The sequence below is a fragment of the Sceloporus occidentalis genome, unplaced genomic scaffold (genome assembly GCF_023333645.1).
Source record: "Sceloporus occidentalis isolate IW3139 unplaced genomic scaffold, rSceOcc1.0.p SCAF_6, whole genome shotgun sequence".
NCBI lineage: Eukaryota > Metazoa > Chordata > Lepidosauria > Squamata > Phrynosomatidae > Sceloporus > Sceloporus occidentalis.
The window spans coordinates 85,715,134-85,728,690 of NW_028316986.1; the positions used below are offsets into that span (position 1 = coordinate 85,715,134).

The window sequence follows — 13,557 nt, forward strand, 5'->3', positions numbered from 1 at the left end:
TATAACAAGAAACAGGAAATTACATCAGATTCAGAGGCCAGTCTTCTGACCTGGAACTCTCTGGGGGCTACATAGCATGCCAAAAATGCTGCAAGCCAACACAGGTCATATCAGAAGTGGCTGGAATTCTACAAAATGGGCATATTTTGTGGTTTATTTATTTTTATGTTAAACAGTGCAATGTGAGGGAGATGAAACCTTCCAGGAGGAGTGGTTCACCTTGTCAGAAAAAGGCAATCCAGGGGAAGCCTGATGAGGACTTGAGAGCCATAAAATAGCCAGATGGGGCCTCATGCATTCCCAGGGCTGCACTTTGCTTATCTCTGCTTTGTATCCAGTAAGCAGATGGCCAGCCTCTTTTTGAGAATAACTTGAGAAGGAGACCCTACCACTTCTCTAGGCAACTGGTTCCACTGCCAAACTGTCAAGAAGTTCCTTCTAATGCTAAAATTAATTCTACCCTCTGAAGAGGCAGAGAACAAGCCTGCACCCTGCTCTTTGTTGGCAATCCTTGAGGTATTTAAAGAGTGCAGTGATGCCACCTCTCAGTCTTCTCTTCACAGAGCTGAACATGTTCAGCTTCTCCAACCTGTCTTCATATGTTTAATCCTTTTTACCTCTTTTAGCATCCTCATTGCTCTTCACTGAACTCACAGCAACTTGTCTATACCCTTCTTAAAATTATGCTTCCAGAACTGAACACAGTACTCACTCAAGGCCAAAGTATATGCACATAAAACAGAATATCTTTTTGAATGCACATGGCAATGGCAACAGCAGCAGGAGAGGAGGCTGAGCAGAACCACACAGGCAACAGCTTTGGGATCACAATGTTCCCATAATGCTCCTCCCTCTCCTGCGATAGCTACACACACCTCTCCATCAGTTTCCTATCTGTCACAGTTTCTCCTGAATGGTGACTTCAGCCTCTCCACATGAGCCACTCAATGCTGAGAAATTCCTTTTTCTGAAAATTAGTTGTGGCTGTGTGGTTTTTTTTTTAGCCATTTCCATTTGTATGTGTGTTGAAACTCACTGTACTGTAGAACTGCTTTTAAGAAGGTCAGCTACATTTACATCTTTGTTGTGGATAAAGGTTACAGAATTTGGGGACATTTTAATTTAGAGAAAAGGTGAATAAAGCAAGACATGCTGTAACATAAGACATAGTGTGGAGAAACTGAATGGAAAGACATTTTTCCCACTCTCTCATAAAATAAGAACTGAGGGTCACCCAGTTATACTTAATGATGATAGATTAAGAACTGGCAAAGGAAGTTCTTCTCCTCAAAGTTCTAGTTAAATTACAGAATTCACTACCACATGAGGCATGAATCCATACAACTTTAACATGCATAGATTTGTTGTCCATGACTTGGACTAATCCCATGTTAAAGTTTTATGGATTCATGCCTCATGTGGTAGTGAATTCTGTAATTTAACTAGAACTTTGAGGAGAAGAACTTCCTTTGCCAGTGAAGAAGGCAAAAATCAGGCACAATGGGTTCATAGAACCACCATTCACACGCTAATTATCAGTGCCACAGCTCTGTGCTGAAGTAGCTGCACTTTCCAGGCTAATTGCAAAGGCAGCCCCACATACAATGCATTGCAGCTGTCCAAAGTGAAGGTTAATATGGTATATTTAACCAGAGCAAGGCTCTCTCCATAGAAATAGGGTGGCAGCCAGCATAACAGGTGAAGCTGATAAAAGGTGCCCAGAAGCACAGAGGCATGTGTGAGTCCCCTAACAAAGATAAGCACCCTCACACTCAATCTGAACCTTCAGCAGAAACACCAAATATCTAGGCAGACAAATCATACATTAACAATGCCTCTGTATTGTCTGAAATGAGATCCAAATTACTGGCCCGTGTCCAGCCCACTGACATTTCCAACAGGGACTAGGTTGCATTCACATCATCTCACCTCTATGAGAAGAAAAGAAGAGTTGGGTATCATTCACATATTCGTGACATTTCACTCCAGATCTTGAGATGACCTCACTTGAAAGCTCCATGCTTAAAAACTTATTAGTGCCCCTGACACCAAGTTCAAGACATTGTCTAGATGTTTATCTTGGCAGAAATACTGGATGTACACCTTTCCTAGTATTAATAAACTACAATTTCTATCTTTCCTCACCACTGGTTGTGCAGGCTAGGGTTGACTGGGGTTGCAACAACAAAATCAGAAGGCCACAGAGTCTATAGTATGCATAGAAATAATATCTGGAAATGTTTGGTTAATTAATGAAAAAGTTTTTTCCCCAAGTGTAGGGAAATCCCAACAAAGAGAATCCTGGCTGAAATAAGATGATTTATTGTAGGATGCCTTCAAAATTCAACACATGGGATTTTGTGCGCAAAAACTGGAATTCTTCTGCACTGAAAAACTGTTTTTCTGTGCAAAAATAAGTTTCCAGCACAGAAATCCCAAGTTTTTGCCAACCTTTCCCCCTTTTGTTTACACAGAGTAAGTCCTGATCTATGAAAATGCCTTGCAATTGTTCAGTTTTGAAGGTGTTTTTACCAGCAAGGAGAAGATTGTATGAGTTATCCTTTCCTGCCACTGAGAAAGAATAAAGATTATATCCCTAATCTTCAGTACCAAAAGCCTCAGAGATCCAGGAAAGTCAACAGAGTTATATTCAGCCATCTCTCTTCTGGTGAAGATTATTAAAGGCAGTACTCATGCCAGAACTAGGCTTGAGGTCTGACTGAGATATATTGAGAAATATGCATCTTCCCTCAGCGAGAAACATATGTTTCTGCTCTAAAGATACCAATTCTCAGTAATCTGTGCTACTCTCAAAAATAGGTCCACAGCTAAGGCATAACCTATGGATTACCAGAGGTATGAAACCATTGTTTGGGGTCCAAATCGCAATGCTTTTTACAGTAATTATAGTAATTGATATAAAATCATTATGGAGACATATGGAGGTATCCATATGATTGGATCACTTGTCTTTGTGTTATATTAAGCAGCTTCAAGAGATACTTGCTGCTATAAATATTTCTGTTTTACAGAAACAAAAGATGGCTTTTGTAGCCTATGTGCAAGAAATTGTCAGCGAAATAGTTACCCGGTCAGCGTAAGACCAGCTTCCTCTGTGTGCACATAGGAAAAATGCTCTTCCTAAATTCATAAACAGGAAGTACCCAGCCCCAAGAGATCTAACAGTGAACTAGCTGAAAAGCAAGCTAACATCTGACCCAAGATAATGCCTTCATTGACTGCCAAATACAACAAACAGTAGGATTCTACAGAATGATAAATATTTGCCTATAGGAGAAAGGAAACAGATTTTAGTTCCATCATCCCAACATAAAAAATCACCCTGCCAAATAAAAACATCCTGACAACAAGTACCAAGAAATCTAAGCAGAATTTCTATCTAGTTTTACTTTTGATATCTACAGAGATGCTTTGCATGTTGCTACAACAAAAACATGAATGCCCCCCCGTCATCTGAATAAAAAATACATAGCACACTCATTCCTTACTAGCCAAAGTACCAGGTCAACATGGTTTGAACTAGAAGCAGCTCGCTTACTCTGTCCTTCAGACTACATGTCTTCAAACCTATTGCTAGTTAGTGGCTTAACATTGGTACCACAGATCTCAAACAAAGGGACACATTAATATTAATTAATATGGTTATATAAACTATCCCAAGGTATACATCCATAGGGTTCCTTTAGTATGCATGCTAAGTTTCAGACAGACAATATTTATTGTTCCTAATGTTTATTGTTATTTATTATAGATAAATGCCATAAACCACCAAACTATAGTTAAAACATAATTAAGTAAGTAGTTAAAAGTAAGTAGTAGCTTAAATAGTTACATATATTTAACAACTTGCAAGGCCATAGACAATTCAACTCCACTGCTTATACAGCCATATTTTAACCATATTTCTAAAACAGTTTAGAATTTCATAATGACATAGGGACCAGCACCAAGAATATCCTATTCCTGAATATGGCTACCTGATTTACATCAAAATAGAATTGTATCCTTTCTAGGATTAATCCAATTATCTCAAGACATGTGGAGATATAAACAGCAGAAATCTTGATAAGAACATGCAAATTGTCCAGTGATCAAGGGAAATTCAAGCATGAGGAAAAGCAACTAGAGCACATCAGATCTGGGGCAGTAATTGATTACTGTGTATTTGCTCCACTCCAAAAATTTGTAAAATATCCATTTTTCTAAAGTCTTCAAAACTTCACATCTTTTGGTTGGAAAGCAAACTGAAAGCCAATCTTAATACTTATTGAATTTTTAAATCTTTTGTCTCCCTTCTCACTCAGCCACTGCATTTTATTCCATGGTCCAAAACACATTACAGAAATAATCCAGTTTGAGACCGCTTTAACTGCCCCAGCTAACTGCTAGGGAATTCTAGGAATTGTAGTTTATTGTAGCCAGAGCTGTCTGAAAGAGAAAGCGAAGGCCTGTTACAGATGGGCATAAAGTACGGACTGGTTCCGTATTAGGGTTAGAAAGGGGCGTCCCTTCCGGACGCCCCTAACCCTAATATGGACCGAGTCCGTACAAAATAGTGGCGCTCATTCCACACGGGGCCATCTTTACGTAGTGGACGCGCTGCGTCCACATGTCGCACGGCACATATGATGCTGCGCCTTGCGGCGTCATATCCGTGCCACAAAGAGCTTCTTATTTGCAGCGCGGAGGAGCCCAGCGGTTTGGATGCTGGGGCTCCTCCACGCTGCAACCGGCAGCGGTGCGAGACCGCCCATTTTGGGCGGTCTGTAACACGCCTAAATGTCTCAGAGAACTACAGTTCCCAGAATCCCCTAGCATTGAGCCAGAGCACTGCAGTATGCTTTGGACCTTTAAAACACTGAACACCTTTTCCTTTCATGGTCAGTTTTTAGTTCCCTAAAACACAGTTAGTAGTAGCACACCTCTACTGCCACAGGCTGATGCTTGTAGGTCTGCATGGACACCTAGGAAACCTCACAAAAGGGTCACACTGCACACCTCAGCCCCTAGCACCATTGGAGAAGGATGAGGACACCAGGTAAGTTGTGAATCCACTCATGCATTGGCTTTTGCTAGGCTGTTTCCAAGTACCCAATTCACTATTAAGACATCTATCCTCAAAATATATTGCCAACCCTCTGGGAATAACATTAAAAGGCTTTTTTAAGCCATCTCAATTCTATCCTTTCTCAAAAGCATGAACAACTTTTGGTTTGCTGGAATATCACAAGTTTGGGAAGCATTAATCCCACCCAGGACACACTCATTACAAAGGCATTTTTAAGTTATTTGTCTTATCATTTAGATAAAGATTTAAAACATTCCTGGTAGATATACAGTGGTATGTCAAAAGAAATTTAGTAGGTGCTTGAGGAAGAGATTAACTTTATGATTAGCTCCATTTTGTAAGAAAATCCAGGCATACTTTGGTTGGACTGTTGAGAAAGCGGTCAAAGTCTACTTTGAACCATCTAGCAGTGTACATATAAGGGGGAAGTGACTTGCAAAGAAAATGAGTTATAACAAGGATTTCTGTTCCCAGTTCGCCATGGTTCAGAAAAAGAAAACTTGTTCTTCTAGAAAACCTGTTTCTTTTTTTGATTTAGCAAGCTCAACTCTTTCAGATGTCAGATTAATTGTTATCTATGCTGAATGAGAAGTTGCAATATTTTAGGATGAAATTCCCTGGAACAAAAGCGAAGCTGGAATATTAGACTGGCAACTGCAAGCGCACGAGATCAACTATGCCTCTTTGAGGCACATAACAGATTCCTGAGTTGCTTTTTGAACAAGAGTTCAAAGCAAGTAGGAGTTTTTACCCTTCCTCCCAACTCCTCTGAAAGAAATCCGGGCTGTATCCACATTGGAGAAATAACCTGGTTTGGCACCGCTTTAACTGCCCTGGCTCAAGGTTATGGAATTCTGGGGGTTGGAGTTTATTGTGGGCCCAGAGCGGAGCAGAGCTCTGTCCTGGACCCCACAACATACTCCAACTCCCAGAATTCCATAGCAAAGAGACAGACAAAGAGTTAAAGTGGTGCCAAACCGGGTTATTTCTCCAGCATGGATGCAGCCCTAGCTGGAAGCTGGGCTGAACTTGGAGGGAGTAGGAACCCTCCTTCCTCAGACACATGCACACAGTCTTGCCCTCTCTTACCCTTTCCCTTCTGTTTCCAGAGGAAAGGTGCAAAGAACTGAAAGCACTTTGGACCTGAGCATGCAAGTGTGCGCATGAGAATGGAAATCTTCCTCTGACACATGGTGGTCTGGGTTCGCTACCTTATTCCTTGTCCTTTAGGTAGTGCAGATGGGAGCGGGCCTTGATTTCAAATCTGACACCATAAAACAGTAAATACTGTATAAGATATTATACAAATATCTTTAACTGCCAGGTCTTGGTTCAGCATATGTTCAGTAACTAGCCTACATGGCACAACAAAACTGCCACTGAAGAAATAAACAAGTTTGATTTTTACTTGGCCACAATAAAGCTCTACTTCAGGCAAAAGAATCTGACACTTCTTTTAACTACTAGTCACGCCATTTCTAATCCATAGCAAAGCATTCCCAATGGCAATGTGTCAAATGGCTCTGGGACGTACTGTTCCAACAAAAGAACATCACTAGGTAGGTGAAGTGAGGCTCCTCGGCACATTCGCCCATATTACTCAAGGTCTCATCAGAGCTAGCATGATGATGATGTCAAAAAGGAAACAGGATGCCCAAGAGACTTCCACTTCCGGTTCTTCAGCATCTCTGCTACCAATCTGAAGCAGGACCAAGGCAGGCGCCACCAGCATGTCCCCTGGCAATGGAGGGGAGAAGTCCCTGGTGCACAAGAAAATTTTGGGGCGCACTATCTGCCTGTTGCGTGTTGGCTGTGGGAAAAGCAGAGTGCCTCAGGAATTGTGTCTACTGTGTAAATTGCGCATTTACTCTGAGGCATGCAGGTGCATTATGCGTTCTGTCAAAATGAGGAAATTAATGTACAAAGTTACGACTCAGGGAACAACAACAGGCGCCACGGCTTGAATGGACAATATACATTTCTGGTATGGATTTAGACTCTGTGTGTATGTACTTTCTTTCATTATTCTAGGTGTTTGCCGATTTATTGTTAAATTAACAGAACACATGTTTGTGAGCAGACACTTCCAAATATCAGATATTGATTAGTAATTTGAACCATATGCTCTGCAAACAAAATACATTCCATCAATTCTCCTGTATATTACTTAAGGAATTCTGAGCCCATGGTCTAGAGATAGCTAGAGCTCTAATAATTCCTGCCGGTGTCACTACTTGCTGTTTAGAATATCAGACCCAAAACAGAAGGGAGGTCTAAAAAACCGAACCAGCCAAGACCTCTACATGCATTTGTTGTTCCAGTTTATACTTTACAAGTCAATGAAGTTGTAACTGAAAGTAAAACAGCAGCACAGAAAAGACAACTGGGACGAAAACAGCTAAAGCCCCACTCACAGATCTCAGCTTTCCATTGCAAGAGGGAAGAAGGGCGAAGCTCCCCTGTGAACCCTGCACCGCCAGCCATATCCTAACAAACCCAGGCTTTTGAGAGAGGAAACAAGGGCTTGCGAATAAAAAGGAGAAGCTGGGCGCCGACTTCACCATCTCCGCCACAAAAACCTGTCTCCGTACTTCAGAAAGGATCCCTGATTTGTTGATTTTCTCTGTTTAAAAACCAAGCGCCCAGCCCCAGGAGGACTGCAAGGCGTGCCTTCTTCTGTCCCTGGAGCAGCAGAGCACGATCCGGGGGCTTCTCTGAAGGACTCCAGCCCTCCCTGGCAAGTTGCAAAGCAAGCCCAAAGGAGAGAAAGAAGGCATTTCCTACCAAGAGGAGGAAGAGGAAGCCCAAGGCTGCTCCCAACTCTTGTTGCTGTGTCCTTTCCTTCCTCCTGGCCAAAGAAATCTGTCCCTAGCTGCTCTGCGTTGGAATACTTTGCCAGGGCTCTGGCTACAAAGTCTGCCTGCCTCCCTCTGCTTGCTCCTCCAACTTGGGGGAAGGGAGGCTGCTGCCTGGCTGATCCCCCGTTTGCCTGGACTTACCACTGGCCTGCTCCGAAAGAGTGGAGACGGAGGTCTGGCCCATCTTTTCCCAGCGATCAGGGGGCTCTCGGGGTCCTTTGGGAAGAAGGTCTCCTCGCCCAGCAAAGCTCCCAAGGGCTCATCTCGCCTGTTGCTGCTGCTGCTGCTCCTTTGCCTTGGCAGCCTCCCTCCCTCCCTCCTTCCCTGCTTGCAACTTCTGCCTCCTTTTCCGAGGGAGTTCTTCTTGTAAGCCCTCCTCCTCTCCTCTCCTCTCTTCTCCTCTCGCAGCAGCAGCCCAGCTCTCCTCTGGGGCTCTAGGAGTCCCTGCAAGTGCCTCTCCTTCCTTCCCCGCTGCCTGGCCACTGGAAGGGGCAAAGGGCTCCTGGGCAGGGAGGCAGGGAGGGGCCAGGGCCAGCCCAGCCCCAGCCAGCAGCAGCAGCAGCACCAAAGAGCTCTGGGCTGGGAAAGGAAAGGAGCCTCAAGGGCTTCAGCCAGGGGGGGGGGCTAAAAGGGGGGGGGCTTAGCAGCAACATTTCAGGTCTGTTCTTTTTCAATGATGATGATGATGATGATTCTTATTATTATATTTTTGTATCCCGCTCTTTTTCCAGAACTGTTCAAAAACAGAAAAAAGTACATTAAAAAGCAATTACATTATTACAGCATTAAAACTGATAGTTATTAAAAGAACAAAACACACTTTTAAAAAGATAAAGCTATACATAGAAAAAAAGACCTGTATCAAATGTTTAAAAATAGTCCACCATGCCAGCCGGTCCTTATAGCGATTCCCTAAACGCCTGTGTGAACAGCTAGGTCTTCACTGCCAGCGGAAGGCCATCAAGGAGGGAGCCCTTCTCATCTCCTGGGCAGGGAGCTCCAGAGTCTGGGGGCAGCCACTGAGAAGGCCCTCAGCCGTGTTGGGAGGGAGAGAAGGGCCTCTCCAGAGGATCTCAGAGTCCAGGCCAGTCCATACAAGGAGAAACGGTCTGACAAAGAGTGTAGACCTGAGCCATGTAGATGTGTTGTTGTGCTTTCAAGTCTTTCCCAACTTGCCATGGGTTTTTTCTACAGGTTTCTTCACGGTGTATATATGTGTGTGTGTGAGTGTGAGTGTGTGTGTGTGTGTTTTTCCATGGCCATCCTCTGAGGCTGAGAGGGTCACCCAGTGGGGTTGTTGTTGTTGCTGTTGTTGTTATTATTAACATTTATTTCTAGAGCACTGTAAAGTTTGCACAGCACTTTACCTAGTAAGGGTCAAACAAAAGAAGCAAAGAAAGAAGAATAAAAACCTGCCAAGCGGTATACAATCTAAAACAACATTACATGATTAAATATCTCTAAAATAATACCAATTAGTATACAATAAGAACAAAGGAAGCAGCAGATTTCTATGGCCCACTTTCATTTCCAAAGATGCTTCTCCCTATTTAGTTTCCCCAGCCTCAAAAGACTCACTTCTGTCTTCCCTCCTGGGGCCAGTTACAGGATAGGCAAGATAGCAATAGCAGCTTCATTCATATACCGCTTCATACCACCTAAGCAATCTCTAAGCGGTTTACAATTGTAAGCTACTTGCCCCCAACAAGCTGGGTACTCATTTTAGCAACCGACAGATGAAAGGATACAAGCCTGAGTCGAGCCTGAGTCCCTGGCTAGGACTGAACTTGCAACCTTGTGGTTTGTGAGTGAGTGGCTGCAATATAGGCATTTAACCACTGTGCCACCAGGTCTCCTAGATCATACCTCTCTCTCTCTCTCTCACACACACACACACACACAAACTGTTTGCTGCTAAACCTTCCCAGATCAATCCTATTCATTTTTATGCAGAAGTAAGTGCCACTGTTGGACTATGACTCTGGAGACCAGGGTTTGGTTCCCTCTCCGCTCACTAGGTGATCTTGGGCAAGTCACACTCTCTCAACCTCAAGGGGAGGTAATGGCAACTCTCTGAACAAAATCTTGCCAAGAAAACCACATGATAGGGTCACCATAAGACAGAAATGACTTGAAGGCACACAGCAACAAGTGCCACTGGCACTGACTGGAGAGCATCAGACTATGATTGGAGATCAGGGTTGACTTACGCTCAGGGCTCAAGCATAAAAAAACCACTGGTTGACCTAGGGTCTTAGCCTTAGGGTCATCATAGGTCACAAATGACTTGGAGGCACACAACAACAACAATTGCCACTGGGGTCCCTGGGGCTTTTTACTCTTAAGCAAATGGGCACAGGATTGCTTTTTTCACATTTTATGGATTTTTTTATTGCTTGGACTCATACTTCATACACCATTTTTATTATCTGATGTTAATAAAAAACAACATCTGAAGGCGTGTGACAAAAGGGTAATAAATATTTTTTGATCATGGTGTGCCAAGTTTTTGTATGTCTGTTTTTTAGCTGCATAACAGATCTGTAGACAAAGTAAAACATTTCATTATATTGGGACAACAGTATGTGGCACAAAGGACACGAGGCATCATGCTTTCAAACATGGATGAACACTTGAACAAGAAAAGTGGGACTTGAACCTGAAGGCTGTGACATTCATACACACTGTTGGAAAATTCAGACAGGGCTTGGATACAAAAGATACCATAGGATTTAAAGTTCTTTTCCATTTACAACACTTCTTTATATACTGTACAAAGCTCTAACTGGAGTGCTCAGACAATAGATCCATCCTGTACATTTCGGAACCCATCTAGGCATATGAGAGCCTCCACATTGGCAATTAGTTCCACATTCTGATGTCTCCAGTAGTTTCATATTCTTTGCTAGAAAACTCTGATAATAACATCATATTGGATTTTGCAATTGCAAGGTTTTTTTTCTAAACTATCCTGCATCTTGAATAGTTTTGGCACGACTTTGTTCCCTATTAAATACTGGCCAGGTGTCCGGCGAACAAAGGAAGCATAATTTCATAGTTTCCAGTACAAACTCAGAGGAAATACAGGTTTTTTTCCATCATAAAAGAGATAATTTATTAAGAGTGTTTGTTTTTTTTTAAAAAAATTATATTCCATTTTCTCCTTAAAATGGGCAGTAAGACTATAAAAGACAAGGTTAACTTACTACTTAAAGTAGAGAGATCTTGTAGCACCTGTGAGACTAACACAGAGTCTTAAAGCTGCTACAAAATCTCTCTATGTACTCATTCTACAGACTAACAAGGCGATGTCTTTGAATGCTATTACTATTTAAAGTTCTCAGTAATAAATTCTATTATTCAAAACAACAAACATAAGATTGAGTTCAATACCTGAATTGTTTGATGAATGTATCTCTGTTCATTTTTATAAAATAATCATAACTTGTTCTATTCAGCATGCCCCCCCCCCCGTCCACAATTCCTTCAGACCAGGTGACCCTGACTAAGGCGGGTTACAGACCGCCCATTTGGGGCGGTCTGTACCCGCCCCTTTCCCCAGTGTATTGGGGCCTCAGCTGACAGAACGGCAGCGGCTGAGGCCCCAATCCACCCCTTTTCAGGCTGCGGGGAAGCGGCAAAACGCCGCTTCCCCGCAGCCTGAAAAGGGGTGTCCTTGGGGCTTTCTCCCTTGCTTCGCTGGGCGCAGCCGTCTGAAGGCTGCGCCCAGCGATGCAAAGCGGCGCCGCAAACCAGGAAGGAGCTCCGAAATGGAGCTCCTTCCTGGTCCATGCTAAGGGCGCACTAGGCGCCCTGGCGTGGAGCGAGGACGTCACGTCCGCGCCGCCCCGTATAGAGGCGGCGTGGCCGTGACATCCTCATGGCGGTGGCTGTCTGGAACGGCCGCCGTCATTTTTTATGCGCAGAGCACGTATTAGGGTTAGGGAGGTGCGGAAGCACCGCACCTCCCTAACCCTAGTACGTGCTCCGCGCGTACTTTAATGGCAGTGTGTAACCCGCCTAAATCAGGAGGCAATCTATACCCACTGTATACTGTAAATGCCTGTCCTTTGTTCTACAGAATCACCACAAAATTCAAGGAAGGACACTTTTAAGCTTTCCACAAATGCATTTATTAAAAATAATTTCCATTAGCCTTTTCTTTATGTTTTCCAATTGAAATATTTCCTATCCTTTGTTGATATGTGAGGGCCAAGCTAGATATTACATCAAATACATAGCCAAGTGCACAACTGTTGCTGTAGCAAATGGTAACCACGTGTCTGGTTCTGCTCCATAATATTTAAGACAATTTATCTGTTACTCAATATTCCTGGCTGCCACTGGCAGGGGATGGGTGGAAAGTAGCAGCGAGGAAAAAATGTTTTAATGTCATGACAGAAGGACATGGATAAATTGCCAGTGATATGATGCAGAAAGGGCATTCAGCTGATTCAGGTGGCAGCTGCATGTTTAGTGTTATTGCTGACACAGCTCAAAACAACAAAGAGTCTATGGCATATTAAAAACTACTGTATTTTCTGGCATTTAAGACTACTTTTTAACCCAGGAAAATCTTCTCAAAAGTTGGGGGTCATCTTATACGCTGAGTGTCATCTTATAGGGCAGGTGCTGAAACTTCCAAGCCAGACTGGAGAATTTGCAGTCATCGCATATGTAACTGAAGGGCGGAGCAAGCTGCAGGCGTCCAGGATGCCCAGGGTATGAAAAAAAGAGCCGTGTTTGCGCTACCGCTCTGACAGTCTTGGAGACAGGGAGGGCTGGGCATGGAGGGAGAGCTGACCAATCCAAGCAGGCTTTGTATACAATACGTTTTCCTGCTAAGTACCTGCATGTCATAAGCATTTGAATTAAAATTATCATATTGAAATCAAATCTGATGTTTTTTAAATTTTTATTTGGTGTGTGTTGGAAGAGGGGTAGTCTTATATGGCGAGTATATCCCAAACTCTATATTTTAACTGGAAAAGTTGGGGGTCGTCTTATATGCCCAGTCGTCTTATAAGCCGGAAAATACAGGTAATACATTAACTGTAGCATAGGTCTTTCTGGATGAGAAATCAGTTCATCAAATGCACAAAGTGTTGTCGTGCATTACCAAGAGCTATACACACAATTAGGGTGGGGCAATTGTAAACATCAAGGTTGAGGAGAGTAAAATGCAGAGGTTACAATGATACTTACCTTACAAACAGTGGCCATTCACAAAACAGGCATCATTGCACAGGTGGCTGATCAACACATGTAGTAGGATGCATGAACGTGTATTCCATAAATGCCAATTTGAAGTACGGTACATTTTTGTCAGTTTCCATTCATGTATACATCTAGCCCATCGTCATAGCCTACTATGTATTTTCTCCCAACCTTTTTTCTCCTTTTCTTTTCTTTTTTAAAAAAAATCAAACAAAACTATAAAAACATACTTGTGGTGTACTTTAAAGACAACAGTAATTTTATTCCTATTATTATTATTATTATTATTATTATTATTATTATTATTAACCTTTATTTATAAAGCGCTGTAAATTTACACAGCGCTCCACTGATGAACCTCTTGACGTGGTCCTTTAAATTCCATAACTGAAT

The 13,557-nt window shown here is 42.7% G+C and overlaps 1 protein-coding gene across 4 annotated transcripts in view; it reads right to left on the bottom strand.

The window, feature by feature from the left end:
• PHACTR2 (phosphatase and actin regulator 2) overlaps positions 1–8,388 on the bottom strand; it is a 71,199-nt gene extending 62,811 nt beyond the window's left edge. For 3 of the 4 annotated variants that reach the window (XM_089530257.1, XM_089530256.1, XM_089530253.1), the window contains exon 1: positions 7,504–7,602. In XM_089530257.1, the coding sequence (XP_089386383.1) occupies positions 7,504–7,573 (70 nt within the window). In that variant the 5' untranslated portion in view covers positions 7,574–7,602. Of the gene's footprint in view, positions 1–7,503; positions 7,603–8,088 lie in introns of those variants that run through there. The other variant, XM_089530254.1, reaches the window with a different exon arrangement.
• Between the last annotated feature and the right edge of the window lie 5,169 nt (positions 8,389–13,557).